Source organism: Zonotrichia leucophrys, chromosome 1, assembly GCF_028769735.1.
Source record: "Zonotrichia leucophrys gambelii isolate GWCS_2022_RI chromosome 1, RI_Zleu_2.0, whole genome shotgun sequence".
NCBI classification, from domain to species: Eukaryota; Metazoa; Chordata; class Aves; order Passeriformes; family Passerellidae; genus Zonotrichia; species Zonotrichia leucophrys.
Genome location: NC_088169.1, coordinates 99629414 through 99649764, shown reverse-complemented (window position 1 = coordinate 99649764; position 20351 = coordinate 99629414). Strand labels below are relative to the sequence as shown.

Genomic DNA, 20351 nt, shown 5'->3' with positions numbered 1-20351 from the left:
AAGAGACATTAGTTTATTTGTTTTAAAGAAAAATATTTTCACATTTTCCATGTGTGAACAATCATCTGGTTTTGTACATTCTGAGGTGCACCGATTTCTGATGTTCTTAGTTTTATTATTACCTCATATATATCAAATTATGACATTTGCTGTGAGTCTTAAATACTGTAATGTTGGGAATATACAAGCTGTTCATAGGTTTAGTAGGAGACTGTTGAACTACAAGGCTCATGTGTGCGCCTCTGTGTGTTTGCGTTTGTCATGTACATATATGTATGTGCATGTTTATATTTATTTTTTCCATGTTGCAGGTTTTTCTAGGTGTCAGGAATGTGATGGCACTATGGGGTCTGAAATCACAGAACACTCTAAAAAAGATATGTGTTTCAAAGTCTCAGAACCAAAGATTATCTACAAACATAGAGAAATTTTGTAGTTGAAATGTGTCTTAAAGTTCTTTGCATCTCAGTTGCCCTTTATCTATAAAAAAAACCTTTTAAAAAAAGGCAGTTATCACCTTTTGACAGACTTATCTTTAAAACAGTTGCTATAAAGATCCAAGTCCTGTTTTATCTGCATCATAAGACCCAAGGATATAAAGTGGGAGGTGATACTGAAACTATCTGGATAATTTATTTCAACAGGATGTACAAGTCAAAGGAAAAAGTTCCACTGAAGAATTTGAAGTAGAGAGATATTCTTCTGATTTTGTTCACTGGGTTGCTTTTGAGTGATGGCAAGCAGTCTTGTGTGTGCTTAGAAGCAAAGTGGTTCTGGAGGACCTGACAGTAGCGCAGTAAATGCACTTCACAGCTGCTCACATCTTGGGTGCACATGCAGAAACAAGTGGGACCGAAAGATGAATGCAAGCCAGGAGGACAAGGAGCTATTTTGTCATGAGATGGCTGAGATGGGCCTGTTGAACTATGTAATGATAATTTGACAATATTTTTGTGAGCAGAAGTTCCTATTTCATTACTTGTAAATACCTAGTGTACATTGCTAGACAACATTTAAGCAGTTACTAGGTATACCAGGCATGTATGAAAACACTTATTAATGTGGCACCAGCTTATTATGTGCTCAACACATCTATAATTTTCTTTCAGAAATTTTTGTTATTAATATTAGCTATACTTTTTAAAAGATATATCTAGTCAGAAGGCATGAGGATCACCATATTATTCTGCTGAACTGCCATACCCTGTGGATTAAAAATAGAGAATAAGCAGTGGACTATAGAAAGTTCTTATAAAATACAGGAAGAATATTTGAAATAATAATGCACTTGGAAGTTGCGACTGGCTCACAAATGCAATTCAATAAAAATGTAGGGCTGAGTCAGTGAATACTGTTGACAATGGAAAATTTTTGAAGATCTTTTTAGAGAGGATGGGAGAGAAAATAAATGAATATCAGGTCATGACAGAGGAAAGAAGAGGGAATTTAAATCAAACTATATCTTCTCAGTGGAATTAAATTCCTAAATCGACTGCAAAAGCTTGTGATGTTTAAATCATAAACATCTTTTCTTGGGAATTCTCTGCAGGTTTTCTGATACAGTGAAGTTTATCAAAGCAGGGACAAGGGCTTTGTAAAGTGATAGCAATTGAAGTGAGCACTGCCTGTTGCAACTCTGACCTCTCTGTACTCTTCAGTGGTGAGCAGCACAGAACAGCAGGGCCTGAGTCAGGGTACAGCAGTGAAACGTTATATGGGTTTGCTGTTTAGGAGTTTAATGAACAGAAGGGGTCAGATTTCCCTTGCAGTATGTGTTGGCATCTTTTTAATCCTGGAAATCTTCTTAACAGCCAGATGTGTTTGTTGTAGATCAAAGAAGCCTTTTGTTTTTAAACCATCAAGAACAGCATTCCTCAAAAAATGCATACTAAGACTTGCACACTAAATGAAGGAAAAAAGGCAGATATCTTCCTCATGTATTTCACTCCAGGATTATAAATAATCCCATTCCTGACACTTGCATGCTATCTTATGATTTTGTACATGGATTTTTAGTTTCATATTTATACATCAGCAATCATATCATGTTCTTGCTATTATTTTGATAGAACTTTTATGCTTCTATAATTGTATTAAATGGTCAGCCATATTGGTATGGTAGAAAACTTTTGGTTAGGATGACCTATACATTTGGGAGGGCTGAAGTTCAGAAATTTATGTTGAAAAATATCTTGCTGGGGGCCTTTAAGACCAGACTGGAAAAGCAAAAATGGCTCCCTTAGTTGTGTCTGGTGAGGGCAGATCAGTGATGTTGGCCTCCCAGGATGCTTTCTAGCCCTACAGTTCTCTTGAAAAATGAAAAATTATGCATATTCATAGCTTATTTAACCAAAAGCAGCAGGAGTAAACTCAATTGGTGATGTGGATCTGCATGTTGATTCATATGCAGATGAGTCAATAGCCAAAAAGCAAGTAGGACATTATTGGTTGTGTTAAAATCTGAATTGTTCTGAATATAGCTAGAGAAATAATGCTATAAATACTTAATGTCTTAATTCAGATTTGTTCCTTAGCAATCATCTATCATTCTTCCAAAATGAAGCAGTTTAAGTTATGTTTAATAATTAAAATTTTAGAATTTATTGTGAAGTCCTGCTTTTCATATAAAATAATAATTACAGCTTTATCAGTGGCATCTTTCATTTAACTCTTTTCAAACATTTTTTTACTAGCAGAAAACCACTGTGGATGTTAGAAAATTAAACTCAGATTTAGATCTTGGTATATCCTTGATATATCCCATTGTAATGGACATCAGAAACCAGCCCATATACAAGAGAACAGTAATATCCACTTTATCAATATAACTGCTGTATGCACAAGCAGAGGTAAAGCTCCAGAACACTGGAGAAATGCCAATATTCTGAAAGAAAAGATGTTTCTTTCAAAATAACGTATAAATTTTCATAGTAAACAAACAAGCAAAACACTGCTGTGCTTCTCTGTCTGAGAGTGATGGACAGGGTGAAGAGATCATGAAAATACAGAGGTTTCATAGCAACCCAGTTGGAAATTTTATTTTCTTTCTTATGTTCTCACAATTCTTCATCAACATTAGCTGCAAGTGCTGTCAATCTCCACAGGAATCTAATGGAAAAAGTGTTAAGAGTCAAAGAGTGCTTTTGTTTGGAATTAGGTATCCACCTAAAACAAAAAGGAGGTTGCATTGTTGCTGTAACTCACTCGTTGAGCAAGTTGAGAGGAACTAGGTTGGAGAGCTGCTTTTGGATGTGATAATAGCAAAAGTTACACCTGGCTCCCCAAATGTGCATGCGTAGCTGGAAGCTGGTGTTTCCAATTCTGGTTTTATTCTGTGTACTTCCAAGCAGAATTACACAAGAATCATTGGCTGTACACTTGGACACACCTTTGACTTTTTAGAAGAATTTGGGTCAGTGTTTTCTTGGAGTTGATCTGTTCATTGACAAAGCATGTGGGACTGTCCTCTAGGGGTCTTTCTTTCAATGCAGAACATTAAATGAGCATGGTTTGAAAATTAATGAAAGCCTTTGCATTGTTGAGGAGAAGCGGCTCACACTGCTGTGTAGCCATGAAAGATCCAGTAAAGAGTGACATTTTGTCTCGTGTTCTCTCCATGTGCTGTGGCCAGCTTTAGCAATGCAGGACAGTCCCTTGCCATGCCAGGTATGGCTGAAATGAGGAGTGCTACATCTCTGGAGTTTGCACATGTACCTTATCCACTTGGAGAGAGGTGATCTGTGCTCTTAGAGGAAGCAATTTCCGAAATCTTGGAATTACTGGGTTCCTGTATAGGCAAATGGAGAACATTGCCACATTTGGGGTCTACATTAGCAGCTATATTCTCTAGAATGACAAAATCTTACATACATAAAAACCCCAAACAAATAAACTAACAAAATAAACAAAACAAAAAATTAGTGCTCTTGGATTCACTGACAAAAATCTCAATATTTTGGGATGCTTTTGACAGAGGTATAAGAAGTTGGGATTTTTTGGTTGTGGTAAGTACCACAGGTATTACACCTTGGAGCTTTCCTTGAAAAAGGAATCATTACTGAGAACACTTGAAATTCATGTGTTCTGATTGCCAGATACAATTCAAGTAGATGCAAGTGTCTGTATCAGCTCTTTGTGGAAGCTCAGTTTAATTGCATTTGTGCTGCAAAGAGCAAATGTTTGGCAAACAGATATGAACCCATTTTTATTATAGGATCTTGAACCTCAGAATTTCTGAGCTAACAATTTATTTCTGTGGTTTTCTATGACTTGGAAAAATAGTTTTATTATAGCCAAGATGTCTTTCCTCAGCAATTTTACGCTGAAACATCAAAAAACGATTGGAATTTAAATATTCAAGCAATTCTAATCTATCATTATATTTTAGGCTTGTTTTTTTTCCCTTTTCTATTATCCTTGAATGCCTTATTTTGCTAGTTATGATTGAAGTTGGAAGTTAATAGAAATTAGGCTTACTCAGGAGCAGAGAAATGGGCCCTGCTGCCTGTGACCTCTTTCCCACAAGTTTGTGAGCTTTATCCTCAATTCCTTTGCTGGAGATCACCGCCTCCCAGCAGTGGAATGTTTGCAGTGAGCATCTTTAATTCAATGAACAGATGTGTGTAATAACCACTCCATGTTTTGCTAGGTTTTGCAATGGAACAGGTATGGTTGCTGCTCCTGCTGATGATTGAAGTGCTCCCAGTGACTGCTCAGTTCAATGGATACAACTGTGATGCTAACCTCCATAGCAGGTTTCCTGGTAAGTATTTGATAGACTTTTTTTCTAATGGCTTCTTTATTGTCTTGGTTCAAAGCAGTGCTTATTTTTAAATACAGAGCTTTAAATCTGTCTAAGGCCTGGGGGTAGGACTCCAGATTAAGTGAGTCTTAACTGTTTTTGTGACAATGAACTTGCCTAATGCTGCACTTTACTTCCTTCTTAATTGCACAATGGGTCAAATTCAGCCTGGTAGCAAGGCAAACCATTCCCCTCACACCAGTGGGGCTTGACCTGCTTTTGCCAGTGCTCTAAACTGCCCAAGACATTCACCAGAGCTCATATTGTTGTAAATGTTCTCTAAAGATTTAACACTCTCACACTTCTAACTAGGTTTTCTTTCATGTTTAGGTTTTATAGTTTTCTTTTTCCTGGGTAAGAGAATATAATTATATCATTTTATTAAAATAAAGAAATAGGTATCTATTTTAAGCAAAATTACCTTGATGGCAAAATTTTAGTGCCTCGCTTCAGCATTAAGTCCTTGCTTAGGGACACGTGAAGCAATGAGTTTTGTCTATGGATGATGTATTTTCCTTCCTCTAAGAAAATGGGAATGAAGTCATTTTGGGGACATTGGATGCTCAGAGCTGTTAATACAAGGAGAAATAGAAATGAAATGTCAGTCTTGGTGACATGGTATCAGGATTTACTCAGGCAAAGGATCCTTTAGTTTCTATTACATTGCTGATCCTTCCTGCTTGAGTTGTGTCATGGGCAGAGTAAGAATAATAAAAAGAAGCCTGATAATACTGTGTCTCTCACATCTTGTTTTTCTGAGATAGCGATTGACTTGAATAGTTCAGTAATGAACACTCAGTATAGTATTACACTGTAATACCTCTCCTGTTGTTGCTTTCTGAATAATAAAAGTTTTGATTTTTTTTCAGGAAGGGTCAGCTCTTTTATTAAATTTAAGTCAGCAGAAGGCAGAAAGTCGGTTTATTGATTCCCATGTTACTATCACACTGCTAGGTGTTTTGTTGGCATAAGGACCAACAGTGGGTTTGATTCTTTTCCACTTAATCAATATGAACATGAAGAACAGAGAAATAAGACATGCAAAGATCAAATACATTGTCTCCATTCCTGAGAAAATCACAGTTTAGCTGAATATTTTGCAAGCTACTTTTTAATATATATATATTCCTATTCTATTCTATTAATAATAAATATATTCCATTTAGTGTCAATTTTTGCAGACTTGGCTCTGAAGTGTGCGTGAATTTTGCCCACTTGCTTCAGAGCTACCTTTTGAGTTTCTTATGTAATTGTGGCTTATTTGGTCCCTGTTTCAGGCTTCTTGAGATGTTTGCAACAGGTAGAAGGAAGTTTATGTTCTTCTTTCTCTGTTTTAAAATTTTTCTCTGGTCATTTTTTGCACCTGCTCTGTGCCAATGTTCGTTTGCAATGTGATACCTGCAAATTGAATTCATCTCTTATTGAGGGTACTTAGGGGCCTCTTGCAGTTCTGTCTCATAAAAATGAGTCATATCAGATTCCGTTTCTGCCAAATCTGATTGAATTCAGAGAAAATCTGTTTAGGTTACAGGCAAACAGATTTTTTTAAAGTAAATTCCAATTCACCCCTAACTGGCCATAAGAGCTGAGAGCAGAGTCCTACTTTTTTTCTTGTTTGTCATAAAAGATTCAAAGGCCAGGATTTAATCAACAGTCTTATTGTTGATGTTGAGAGCTAGGAAAGAAAAATAATTCTGTTTGTTAGTTGTGCATCTGAGATGGAGGTAAAAGCCAAGAAGCCCTTTTGCCCCAAATTTGCCAGGTGTTGTTTTCAATATGCAGAAATGGGCATATGCTGTGTAATGGGCTGGGGCCAGTGGAGCTGTGAGGCTGCTGAAGGTGGAGAGAGCCTCTGCAGGGAGAAGGGGCTCACTCTTCCTGTGCTGGCTTCCCCAGCACTTGGCTCAGGAGAGGTCGAAAAGGAGAACATCTTAAAACCAATATCTTCCAGGCTGAGATAGTACTCACAGAGCCTTGTTATGGGTAGATTTTTCTTCCTGTTCCTTATTTGTTCCACGCAAGGAGTCTTTATTGCTGTCAGCTGGAATTCCAAGCATGATGTGCAGATACTGGAGAAGCCACTGGGTGTTGAAGTTGTCTCCTCTTTTTCTTTAAATGTTGATAAGAAACAGGAGTTGTCTTCAACAAAGAGGACAAATGAAGCCTTCCTAGAGGAACCATGGAGCTCATCCATTTTTCATTTGTTTGTGCTTTTATCATTCATCGCTTAGGTGACTTCTTGCATAGGGAATAGTGCTGCATAAATAGGATGACAATCAAACAGAACTTTTGTTTCTGCAGTTTGCAAGTTTATTTTAGAGTGCAGGTATGCAATAGTCATCAGGAATGAAGGAAAAAATAGCCCCATTTTTGGTAGACTGAAAATGCAGCAATTTTTTTGTACCAAAGCTAGATTTGTTCTAGAGAATATATAATTAGGTTAGATCTTGCCATCATTCAGAAAGCTTACATAGGGAAAAACTTTAGATCTGCATTGCAGTGAAGCATAGCTTTTGCAAGGCTTCTGGGACATAGAGCCATATCAGTCTGTCTCCAGTTGGGACATGCAGTTTTGATTCAGGGGGCTCTTATCTTGAGTTCATGTTGAAAACTTTGTAGGGACCGAGGAAATGTTGCAGATTTTTCACATACACTGTGCATTTTAATTTAATATCAAAGCAGGGATTTGATCAAAGAGGAGGTTCATGAGGAGAAACTGGTTTTGAACTACACAGGACATTTCATTCCTCCTCTGATGGAATGACTTTTATCAGTGGTGTTCTGTGGAAACTCTTCTCCTCTGAGGGTTTTTTGCTGCCTGCCCTGGGGTGAGTTGTCAATGTGTGGAGGGGTAACAGAGCAGAAGTGGGCAGTGAAGCTCCCAGCATTTTCCCCCATGAGTCTGTCTGTAATTCAGGATGGTCTCTGTTTCTGTAGGATCTGTGTACCTCTTGGGCTTTACCCTCTTGCTTGAGAGACATCCATGAGCACTTCTGGCTGTAGATAGCTTGTGTGATTTGAGTCAGAAAGAAACCAAATTTGCCTGTATGGAATCTCTGAGGCCCTCACAGTTAAGGCTTCACCAGCTGGGTGCCATAACCTTAAAGCCATCACTCCTCTGACTCAGAAAACCAGAGGCTTTTAATGCAGGAATGCAAATACTTTTTGTTTGTTTGTTTCTTTTAACTTATATAGCAAATATTTACCCTCCCAAATTGTTAAGAAATGCACTGGATATTTAGCAACTTAGAGGGCATTAGATCTGTTTGGGACTGGCTTCAGATGAATTTCTGCACAAAAAATGTTTTATTTCCAGAATGGACTAATTTGGCAGCAATACTTCTTCATGAAATAGCGGGCAGAAAAGGTTAAGTCTGTAAAGGTTGTTTATCCTCCTCCTGTATCATGCAGAAGTTGGTTTTGTATGATAGGTCTCATCTCCCAAAGTGTCAAATGATAATTTTGCAAGCAGTAATGATAAGTTAATTGGTAAAGTTATTATTCTGCTTTCTGAGAAGGCTTGAGGTGAGTTATGAAATTAACTGAGCTACTTTGTTACATCCTGCAATTTGTTATGATCTGTTTGTGCGTCAGCCCAAGGAGGCATAAATGCATAATTTGCCATTCCCTGTTTTGTGCTGGCCCCTCTACCTTGGTACACTCATTAAATGGATGGTAATAGTCCTCCTGCAGAGAAAACGAAGGCATGCTGCTTCCTGATCTTTGTGCGTTACATTAGTGGGATTATGATTGTGTACAAACCAGGAGAATTTCATGCCAAATCACTTCAACTCCTGTCTTGCCTCCAGTACCTTTCTGCCCAGATTTACACCCAGTGAGTAACATTTATCATGGCATTAGCTCAGGAGTGAGTTTGGCCTGTTAATTTCTGCACTTGATTGTTTTGGCTTGAAAGCCACCATTAAAGCTGTCTAAATTAAACTACTTGTGCTCCTGTACCATGGGGGAAGAACTAGTTCATTGTAATGGAAATTTCATTTCCTCTCTGCTGTGACTACGAAGTGAAACAATTCGTTTTAGCAGGCTTAATGGTACAGTATTGACTGAAGTTGTTCTACAATTTTTAACAGCCCTTAATCTTTAAGCAGATGTGATAAATTAGTTCTATAAAGGAGTAATGTCTGTGTTTAATGCAATGCAGTATGTATTTTTGTAAAGTACTGGGGGGAAATGCCAGAACAATCCCCCAACCATCTACGGGCAAAGAAGAGCTTAAAGAAGAGCAATGTTAGAGCTTTAAAGCAAGACAATCTGCTGCTTGTGCCTGTATCTGAACCTGATGCTTTTCCATTCAGAACATAAAAGTCTCCAAAGCTTTTGAATAAAAGGTCAAATTGGTGAAGACACTTTTTTTGCTTTTCAAAAACTGATCAGTTTTAACAGCTGCTTCTTTCTAGGTCTTTTGTGTTGTCATAATGCACAGAATGAAAGATTGCAAGATGCTTTGTGGTATTGATCATAGTCTTCCAAGAGCCAACTGATTTTTCATTAAAGCTCAAGTTGATGGTTCTTAAAAAAAAAACCCAAAGCCAAAATCCAGGGAAAACCAACTTTAGAGAGATCATAATAAATTACTCTGATATGCTGTTGATTGTACTTCAAAGTCTGCACAGCCTGAGACTGTGATCTCATACGAAGTGGACTCCAGACAGCTCAGAAAAATGTAGCCAGTTTTCATGCCAGAGTGGGCTGGGAGGCAGAGCTTGGCCTTCTCTATTTCTCAGAATTGCTGGAAATTTCTGTTCCAGAGGGGGCTGCTTAATCAGACTCCAAATATTTGAACACTTGCTGTTTTCTACTCTATTGCAGTGTTTCATTTTACAAATGTGCTACTAAAAGATTTGCTGTGGGATTAATATATTTCTTGCTTGTTTACACTATGTTACTATATTAAATTGTGGTTTTTTCTTCAGCAAAATGGTAGAGTCAGATCTGTTCTTCATACTAATGCAATTCCTACCTTTATATTCTAATATTTTCCTGAAACTGAAATCTAAAAATTTATCTGATTGTAAGTCACAATGCTAGACTAACTGCTACAATAGTTGTGTAATGATTTCTTCAAATCTTACAATGTCTTTCTCTCTGTTTTTCTTGCAGCTGAGCGAGATATCAATGTTTTCTGTGGAGTACAGACGATTACTATGAAGATAAATTTTTGCACAGTTCTTTTTTCTGGTTATTCTGAGACAGATCTGGCACTGAATGGGAAACATGGGGATGCCCACTGCAGGGGCTTCATCAATAACAACACCTTTCCAGCAGTGGTCATTTTCATCATCAATCTGAGTACTTTGGAATCTTGTGGAAACACCTTAGTGGTAAGACCAAAGCAAAGTGAAATTATAGCATGGCTATGTATACATAGGGTCAAGTGAATGCCCTGACGGTATTGTATCTTCCATAGATTATATTTACTTTGTCTTATCCAGTTGGAAACATAGTGCATATATCAAAGAAAACCAGAAGAAGCTCATAATTTATAATCTTGATTGCTATTGAGAAAATATGATGGGACCCACGTTTGTGCTCTAATTAGAAAGTGTAATTTTTGTTTAAGTGTTTTTTCAGTGGAAGAATGAGATTGTTCCAAGGTCTTTCTAAAAGTCTTGCTGACCATGCCTTAGATTTTGCAGAAGTGGAGAGTTTGATAGTTCATGTGTATCACATTGAGTGAAATCAAAGTACCTATGAATAACTTAAAAACCAGGTTTAAAAATGTGTTATTTTCAAGGCTTTTATTCTCTCAAAAATTCTTATTTGTACTTGATCCCTGTCAGTTTTTATAACAAACCCCCTGTTTTGTTGCTAATAATTTTGCTGAAATGTTTGATATGCTCTGTGACTTAGGGTGAGTTTTCTTTTAAAATTTCAACAAAAAAACAGTTCAGCCAATTCAAGACTCTCTTTTCTAGCTGTAGCACCTGTATGACTTGCAGTAGAAGAATTTTCCAGGAAGCAACTTCTTCCTGTTCCTGTGTATTTGGTCACCTTGTAAACTCTCTGATCTTGCTATTTGATCATAATCGTAAGAGATTGATGTTTAAAAAACAAAACAAAAAGACCCCCCAGTCTGATAAGTCCAAATAATTGGAGCTTCCCATGAAGTCCCCCATCAGGCTGCACTGAATACAAAGACAAAGCAGCTGCTAAAAATATAACAAAAATATTCCCCCATCCTCTCTGTTTATTCATGCTGTGCCCCCAGATGAGGACAAAAATGGAGCAGGGAGCATTTCTTATCATGTTCCCCACGCTGGAGTTTTACAATCCCCTGCATTTCTTGGCAGTGTTTCACAGCAAAGACCTTCAAGCTAATTTTCAATAAGAGTAAAGGAAAGACAACAATTCAGGCAGAACTTGTGTAAAACCCATGTCTTTCTGTAACACAGCAGGCTCAGATTTTTACTTTATGGGAGTAGGATGGTGAGGAAGTTAAAAAAGCTTTGGTTGACTGTACTAATTTAGCCTGTAATGTTCAGGCAAAACTCAGATCCTGGAAAATTCTATTTTCGACATTTTTGTGCCATTAAAAAAATTATTAAGTACACTATGGGCAAAATGCATGCCTGTTTCTGTCTTTTAGGTTTGTTTTTGATGGACAAAGAAATCAAAATTCCATGCATCCTGTGCTACTTACTGCAAAATGCTACAACTCATGTGCACCTCATGATGATTCTTCCATAATGAAATGGTTTTTTAAGAAACCATGTGTTTTAAAGCTACTGAGAACATCTGTTTTGCTAATACAGTTGTACAAAAGAAATGCTGCAGTAGAAGTCCAGTGCCATGTTAATTTGCCCCGTTGTGTCTGTGCTTACTGAAAAAGGAATTTGTGCTGTTCTCAGTTATTTTCAAACAACCCCTTATTCAGATCTGTAGCTACAGATGGAGTGGGGCTGGGCTGATACCAGCAGGGAAGTGCCCCTCACTTTTCCTGAGGACTGTGTGTTCTTGCAGGCTCTGCACACTCTGTGACCTGAGCAATACAGAATAGCCCATGGATGCAATTCAGGTTGCATTGACATTAATTTTGTACTGCTTTTGAGCTCTGTAATTTCTGACAGTTTATATTTAAGATTTAGAAATATATACTATAAACAAAGCCACACTCAAAGGTCAACTATTTGGTTTGTATCTACTTATAAAAGTACCTTATTTTTGATGTGTCCAAACTGAAGCGCAACAGTGAGAGAATATTGTTTCTTGCTTGTGTATTGGCCTTTTTATTGGATATAGAAGCTCATTGTAAGATAATACTTTTTAACAGTAATAGAAATGTTGCTGTGACTTTTCCCAATAAGTTGCATAAATTAATTGGGAATGTTGAGAAAAAAAGTACCTATGAAAAAATATGCTTCCAAGATTCATAATTCTTTTCAAATATTGCTCAAGTCCGTTCTAAGAACAGTGACTGTTATATGCATGATTCCAGGGAGGTGAAAGACAGAACACAGGGAAGAGGTTATGAAACTAAATATTTTTTGAATGTTTAATGACCATATTTCAGGGTAAATTATGGGCTAAACCATCAGTGTCCTTCAGTTTCTTTTGCTCCACAGTTAACTTCAGCTAACAGAAATTTTCTCTCTTCCTCAATAGGTATCCTCAGCTCGAGGTATCAATGCTTATGGAAATACCTCAGTGGTACAGATAGGTAATGTTTCAGGCTATATTGACACACCAGACCCACCAACGATTATCAGCTATTTGCCTGGGCTTCTGTACAAATTTAGCTGTAGCTACCCACTGGAGTACTTGGTTAACAACACCCAGCTCGCTTCGTAAGTGCTTTTTTGTTTCTGTGTGTTTCATCCCCATGGTTGTGTAAGCATCTATATGTGCAGGCCATAACAGCATTGTCCGTGTAGCAATTTTGGCTGTTTAAGAGTAAAGGAAAAGGAAAAAGCACCAAAAGAAGTATTGCAAGGAAAAAGAAAATTCTGTAGTGTCATTATACGAGATAATATAATTTATGAAGACCTGCTGTTATGAAGAGACCCTTAGATAATGTAAAACTTCCCTTAAAATTCAGGTTTTCTTAAAAATTATAGCAGAAAAAAAATCTTTATGAAATAGAAACTTGTAAATATAGAATGCAAGAGAAAATATTTCCATGAGTAAACCTTTTACATCATGTCAGGTGAGTTCCTTTTTGTCACTTTGCCTCTCCGCTAATTATTTTTCTGATTTGTGTTTCCAGTACCATCCATTATTTTCTGCATAGTTAAGACTGTCAGTATTTTCACTATAAATTCCTGTTTCTGAAGTTTATAACCCAAATGCATAAATTAACTCCTTGTGATATGACTCATTGAGTTTTTTAATGATAAAGCCTACTGAAGTATGCAAAAACAAAAATAAGGTATCTTTCTTCATGATGGTTTTTGGTTTCTGGGTCTGTTGTAGGTCATCAGCTGCTATTTCTGTGAGAGAGAACAATGGTACATTTATCAGCACTTTGAATTTGTTGCTTTACAATGTGAGTATAAAGCACAGTATGACCTGGAATGAATTAATCTCTGTGCTATGTGGTTACAAACTGTTTTAGCAGATGAAAGTATAGATTCATAATTTGCTGTTTTCTTCCCACTCCCCCCATGGGCCAAGACTTTCTTCCAGGCATCTTTCATCTCTGAATTCCTCCTTTCTTTTTGTTTGCATGTACCTGCTGTCTTGTGTTCATATGGCTGGTCTTTGAGGACAGGCACAGTCTTTTTGTCCTGTATTTATTCAGTTCCTCATTCACAGCTCTGGCTTTCAGCTGGTAGTGCCATGTGACCAGTCAATTGTAGCCATAACAATCATACTCCAGAGTGCATTTTGTTTGCATTTATTATGTTTCTCTGTGTGTCTATAGGTGCTTTGTGCCTAAACAGAGAGCACTCTGTAGAATTCTATAAAATTATTCCAGACCTATTCCCATAGCAATGAACTGTAGCACTTTGGCTGTGGTATTTTTATGTTCAAGCCTCATCAGAGTGTTTCAGTCATCTCTGGTTGTTGTGAAGGATGCATCAGTTCCAAATCTATATACTGATGCATATGCTGCCTTAAGGTGTGGCCTTTAAAGATTTAAAGGGTTAATAATTATGACAGTTTTCATCCAATGCTTCTTCCTTATGTTTTAGATAATTTGAATATGCATTATTGTAAAAGCTTTTACCATGTAAATGGGTTGGTGACACTGAAACATGAAAAATGCAAGGACCTCTATTTAACATTAATCCCTGAAATTATATTTTTGTGTTGATTAAAATTTTTACTCATACATTTTAAATACCTGATTTAAATATCAATTTTTCAATCTATCAAGCATCATTTTTTGTAAATTATGAATCCGATTTTTTTTGCATTATTATTCATGCCATCGTGTTGCTGAGTTATAATTCATGCAACTGATTTAAAAGTCAATGCTTTATGCTTTGAACATAATGAGCTATAAATATTACAACAGGACATTTTTCAATGGCATTCTCTAAAAAATCATGTTTGTTTGAAAGAGCAGAGCTCCAAATAAGAACCTATAATCTGTTAAAATGATGATTATAGTTCTCTCATTTTTAAATAAACCTATGATCAAAAAGATGGGGCAGAATGAAGAAGGCAAATTTCTCAGTCAAACCAAGCATTGACCACTGCATGTTGACTGCCTTTCAGGGCCCAGTTCAGCAAACAGCCAGGAATAAATGCAGTTGTTGCTCATATTGAGCACATTTTTCCCCTCAGATATCCCCAAAAGCCAAATGTGCTTTCAACCTGCCCACCCCTGTAAGTTTACAAGCTGACCATGACCAGCGGTGGTAGCAGCCAATGACTCACCCTAATGAGTAGCACTGTCAATGAATAACACTGCTAAGGCTGGCAGATTCCAGCGGTGGATATGCCCTTCTGCTTCACTCCCCAGGGCTGGATAAATACATGGACACCTTGTGCTCTGCCTGCATTTTTCCCTGTTGGAAGTGCCTCTGGACACCTGCTCTCTTGTGGGCTCACTTGATCCCTGTTAGTAGTCCTTGTTTTGGGCCTCAAGGCTCATGTCCACCCTTGCTCTTAGTGACGGGATATGTACAGATTTGTCTCTTGACTGCAAGCTGTCTTCTCCAAATTTACCTGTAGGGCTATTTCTCAACATTGACTCTTCATCTTCTAAGCTACTTCTGTCTTCTGTCACAAAGTGTTGTTTAGATTTACTTTGTGATGCCAGTACATGTCATTGTTAGGAGAGACAAGTGTTGTTATGGTAGACTAAGAGTTTAATAGCAAAATGTTTAATAGGCTTTCACAGAACCTAAGTGGCTATGTGCTTTTATGCCTTTTTGCAAACGTCTCTCTAAATGAATAAAAACTACTTTTAAAGAATAAAGAGCAACTATGGAGTGTAATAGTGAGGGTCTTACACTTTTTAATCAGTTGCAAAATGTGGCTGAACTGTTATAGAAATGTATAATTAATCTGAAAGAAGGCAAACCTACCTGAAGGCCTCTGATACTGCATAGATTAGATATTGGGCATGCTGTTAATTTTGGCATTTGAAAAAAAATCACTTGGTCTCTGGTGCGAACACCGTTGTTGCTGTCATTTGCTGCTTGCCATGGTCTCACTTGCCGCAATGAACCTGGTTGAAATCTTATCTACCAGTTTTTTCATAGATATTGAGTGTTTTGAACTTTCACAAGAGGTCTCAACGTGCTGAGTCACTGTGCTGTCTGTATTAGCACTAGTTTGACAAAGGTGACTTTACCAGGTAGTGCATTTTGATATTCTCAGTTAATCTCTGTTGCACAGATCTCTTTCATTGCTTTGTTGCTCAGGTGTAAAGTGGTGTTAATGGTTGAGATTTTGAACAAAAAGCCCCAGTAAAACACCTACATTTAAGAAGTAGTACATGGGGAATTCCCAACTTTTATGTTGAATACAGCATTCTTGAAACAGCTCTTTTGAAATACTAGAATTTAAATGAAAATGTTTGTTACTTGTGATTTTCAATAAGCCACTTTGACACAAACTACACTTTGGCATAGCAGAATGTCTTTGTTCTCCTGGACTGTAGTTTGAAATATATAGCATCTCATGGATAATATTCCTAACTCCACTAATTCAAATAACTTTACCAACCTTTCCTGGGAAAGAATGCAGTGGAACAACCGAGTAAAGCTCCTCTATTAGAAAACCAGAGTAGCTCCTCTGTGTGCCTGTAAGCTCTGGGAGACTTACTGAAGTGGCGATGAATGATATGTTTTCTTTAAACACTGAACCAACCACCTTGTTAAATCATATATTCTTCCAAATTGTTGCATGGGGCAAAGCCAGTCTTTGCAGAAAAACTTGTAGGCAATTTCTCTCGCATTGCTTCTTGCTTCTTCCCTTACAGAGAACGAAGTAGCAATCATTCTACACAGAAGGGTCAGAAAAATTGCTAAGAACACAGTCTGGATACAGATGGGTTGTTAAAGTAGAATTTCTGTTACAATTGAGGCAATGTTTGTTTTACAGGATTCAACCTACAGCCAGCAACTCCTTATTCCAAGCACAGGTTTACCTTTGAAAACCAAAATATATGCAGCTGTAAGAGCAACCAACCTTGATGGCAGGTACCATAGAGGGTGTTATTTCTTGTCTTGCTTGCTTTCCAGCTCTTGTTACTTAGCTGATTTAGAAGCATCTGTCTTTCCTCATAGCTTTTTGTATTTCAAAATAATGGTTGGTGTTCAGTAATCAATGCTCGCAGCTGGAGGGTGTCAGGTCCTTGGCAGTGAATGCATATTTTGCTGCAGTTCTCATTATGAAAGTTTTCCTGAATTAGACTTTAAATCCTACATAGCTTTCTTTTTAAGAATAGGCCTCTGTTGGACCAAGAGAGAAAATCCAGGGCTTTTAAAAGTGGGCTGGTTTTGATTTCTAGTCCTTTGTGGCCATGATTTCTGAGAGGAGGTGTGCAGTGTGTGTTGACTTTGAAACCAAATAATTTGATTTATAAAGTTCTGCTGTAATGTTGTGCTGTTTAATCTTGTAAGTAGTTGAAGAAACAGGATGCCTGGCATGTGACCTGTTTAACACAGTAGCTCAGTTTCACTGTAACAGCCTGCACTACCTGTTTGTATGCTTTTCTGTGCTGTCCTTACATCTCGCCTCACTCACACCCCCCACGCTTGCACTGCCAGCTCCCCTCATCTATCCCTTTGCTCCCTGTGCAGGTGGAATGTTTTGATGGACTACTGTTACACCACACCATCTGGCAATCCTAGTGATGATCTTCGGTATGATCTTTTCTTCAGGTAGGGCCTGTGCAAACCCAGTGTTTTGTTGGTCCTTCTTTAAAAAAATAATTATAAACTTTTTCAGTAGTGGTGTCCTAAACTGCCTGGAAAGTTTAAGCATTATTAGTAGGCCGGACCAAGGGCTAGGCTTATAGATAACATGTCAGAGCTTCTTTTTGGGTGAACATAAATATAGAAGCAGGTGCCAAGTTATAAGAATTATGAATGTAGAAAAGCATATATCCAAAGTACTTCTTCCAGAGATAACATAAACACTTAAAGTGAATGGCTAAACTGGCCTTTATTTTACCAAAGTTGAATGTGGTGAATGACAGTGATGTAAAACATCAGAGACTTCAGTCCAGGAAAGTAGTTAAACAAATTATCAAATATAAATAGATGCTGCTACTTCTACTCCCAGTAATAACATTTATTTGAATTGGACCTTTGAAAAACATCCTGGCAATATCTCAAATTAAATTTTATCCATGACACCTAATGGAGAGGTACTGTCTTCATTTGGAGTTACCTGTCTATACTAGTTAGCATACCTGCTTCTTGCTTCAGGTCCCAAGTTTCTTTGAGCACTGGAATTAAATGGTACCTTGGTTATAGCTGTGGTGCTGCAAAACAACACAGTATTTTTGTAGGAATGTGTTTCAGCACAGGAACCTGCAGCCTAATTGTGCAGGCAGATTGTGTCTGCAGATATTTTCATTTCCAAGGAGCTAAAGTGTTGATCTTGCTGCTTAAGCTATCATATTCCCAGCTAAGAGCTTCAAAATACTAACAGAGCTGCTCATCCCGGTTTCACTCTTCTCTACAAAAACTAGCTGTGACAAGGACCCGCAGACAACCATAATTGAGAACGGCAAGAGTCAAATGGGCCGGTTTTCCTTCGAGGTGTTTCGCTTTGTGAAGCACAAGAACCAGAAGATGTCCACTGTCTTCCTCCACTGTGTGACGAAGCTGTGCAGAGCAGATGACTGTCCCTTTCTTGTGCCAGTAAGTTGTAATTACCTGGATATAAAACAGGCATCATGGAGTTCTGCATACAAGTGTTGTGGAAGTTTGGATGGTGCAAAATGAAAGCGACTTGTAGAGGCTGAAGTGAGAATGTTTTTTGTGCCTGAAGGAATGTGAAACTACTGATGAAGAATGTGGAAATGAATACTGTCATCTGGAGATAAAATAACACTAGACCTGCAAAACACAGGCTATTGAGTGTATCAGAAATTACTTCTTTGCCCTGTGATCCTTAATTTTTAAAAGTAACAACTTTGAGATGGCTTTCAGGTTGATGTTCTTAGTATAATAGTAAGGTATCCATCATCATAGTGGATGAAGATAAATATCTTAGAATATAGTTTATGGAAAAGTTAATGCTATAGAAAGTACTGTTATATTGACAAGGAAAATTTGTGGAAGTTTCTCACAGTGAGAAAAAATACCATGCCCTTTAGAGTATATCATCTCCTTTATCATCTGAAAACTACTCTTGTGATGAAGTTCATGATGTTATGTCTATTTAAAATTAACTAATTTTAGGAGTATCAGGAACCACAAAGTTTGGAAATGGAAACATTTAAATAAACATATAAACACAAAGTTCTGTGCTGTCTTCAGAACACTGCATTGTTTCCTACTGAATGACTTCCCATTGAGAATTTTAAGCGCGGTCAGTTCAGTATACTCCTGAAATTTTGTATGTTGTTTATATTTTTATGTTAGACATTTACATAATTAATTTTGCATTCAATTTATATTCTGAGCTTTTTGAAGTTCTTTCACAAGAAGCTGAAACTAAGGAAATGCTCCTGTTTGGAGCATGCTTGAGTACCATTAGATTAACCTATTGATAGGTTACAAATGTTAATGGTGCACACCAGATGAGAGTGCTGGGGATTGTTTTAGTCTGTCATTGCTATTTAGAACTCAATGGAAGATGTGCAAACTCTCACTCAAGAAGCTTGCTAGAATAGGGATTGTCAAGCAAAACAGATTTGTTGGGGAAAACTGTCTGTAAACATAGCTTTGGGAAATTAACTACTGAAAATTTAATATACTATAAGATGGATCTTGTACACAACAGCAATGTAGCTTTGTAAACACAGTGAGGCAAAATAAAATGGGAAGCCAGGAATTTATAAGATGCACTTCTAGGCAATATTGCAGATGTTTTTATTGCAAAGTGATTTAATGCATACTAAGAAATAAAATCAAAGTTGTAGTATTCCTTTCCAAAGAATTCATATTACATCAGGAAGCACAAAAAGGCCACAGTTGTGTTCCACTCTGAGTCTGTGATTGTTTTGATTGACCACTCAGATCTGCAGCAACAGAGAAAGAAGAGACACTGGTGGACGGACGACTTGGCGCCCTCAGAGCACATCGGGCAATGCTGTCATCTCTGCTGGCCCCATCATTACAAGGAGTGGTAGGAATAAGCAATCTTTCTCTAGGGACTGCAGGAATTTCAGAAACCTGGGGAAATGTTTTGCAGTTTAATGTAAATTTGCAGTCACTTTTTGCTGAGTATTTTTTTACTACTACTGAATATTTTTTACGACATTTTTTACTACTTTGTTTGGTAGAAATTTTGAGCTACTATTTTTGTTTGGCTCTCACATGCTTCTTCCTCCAATAAAATCACCGTGGGATACTGTTACACATATAAGGCTATTATAAAAGTCCAGACTCAGTGGGTTGACTTTTTTTTTGTCAGATTTCACTGGAGATAATAGAATTTAAGGCACTGTGTTCAGTGTTGCAATTTAATTTGGATGGATAATGAATATTCACTGTCACTTTCTATTCACCATTTCTTCCAGCTTCCCTCTGGGTTTTTATCTACATGTTGCTTCAAATTAATGCACACTATTCTTAGATTCAGCTATAAGAAAGAAATGGGACAAAACCATTGTAAATTTTAAACAGTAGGAAAAAATCCACTTTTAATTGAGGGTGAAATTCCATGACTTTCATTTTTATTGCCAATTGTTTTAGGAAAAAAATAACAGGCAGCTCTAAATGTAACCTGCAGTCTCTGAAAAAAAATTTATATGACTGCTGTTTAAGTTTTAAAAATTACAAATATTTATAAGTAGTTGCAGTTAAGCAATTTATTTCAGCAGTCTTAGGTTTAGGATGCTGAGAGTAGGACTGAACCTGGTCTAGGAAATCTAATTTAAAACTTGAGAATAAAATCCTTCTTTAAATACCAAGTAGTTGTACCTGTATATATAAAGAGAGCAACTGACCCTGCAGAA

At 37.3% G+C, this 20351-nt stretch overlaps 1 protein-coding gene across 6 annotated transcripts in view; it reads left to right on the top strand.

Annotated features, from left to right (window-relative positions):
- Positions 1-20351, top strand: part of ZPLD1 (zona pellucida like domain containing 1) — an 80724-nt gene that overhangs the window by 55027 nt on the left and 5346 nt on the right. For all 6 annotated transcript variants that reach the window (XM_064703187.1, XM_064703180.1, XM_064703194.1 and 3 more), the window contains 8 exons: positions 4649-4762; positions 9923-10143; positions 12425-12606; positions 13232-13304; positions 16319-16416; positions 17020-17100; positions 17916-18087; positions 19411-19519. In XM_064703187.1, coding sequence (XP_064559257.1) covers positions 4657-4762; positions 9923-10143; positions 12425-12606; positions 13232-13304; positions 16319-16416; positions 17020-17100; positions 17916-18087; positions 19411-19519 — 1042 coding nt within the window. In that variant the 5' untranslated portion in view covers positions 4649-4656. The remainder of the gene's footprint in view (positions 1-4648; positions 4763-9922; positions 10144-12424; positions 12607-13231; positions 13305-16318; positions 16417-17019; positions 17101-17915; positions 18088-19410; positions 19520-20351) is intronic.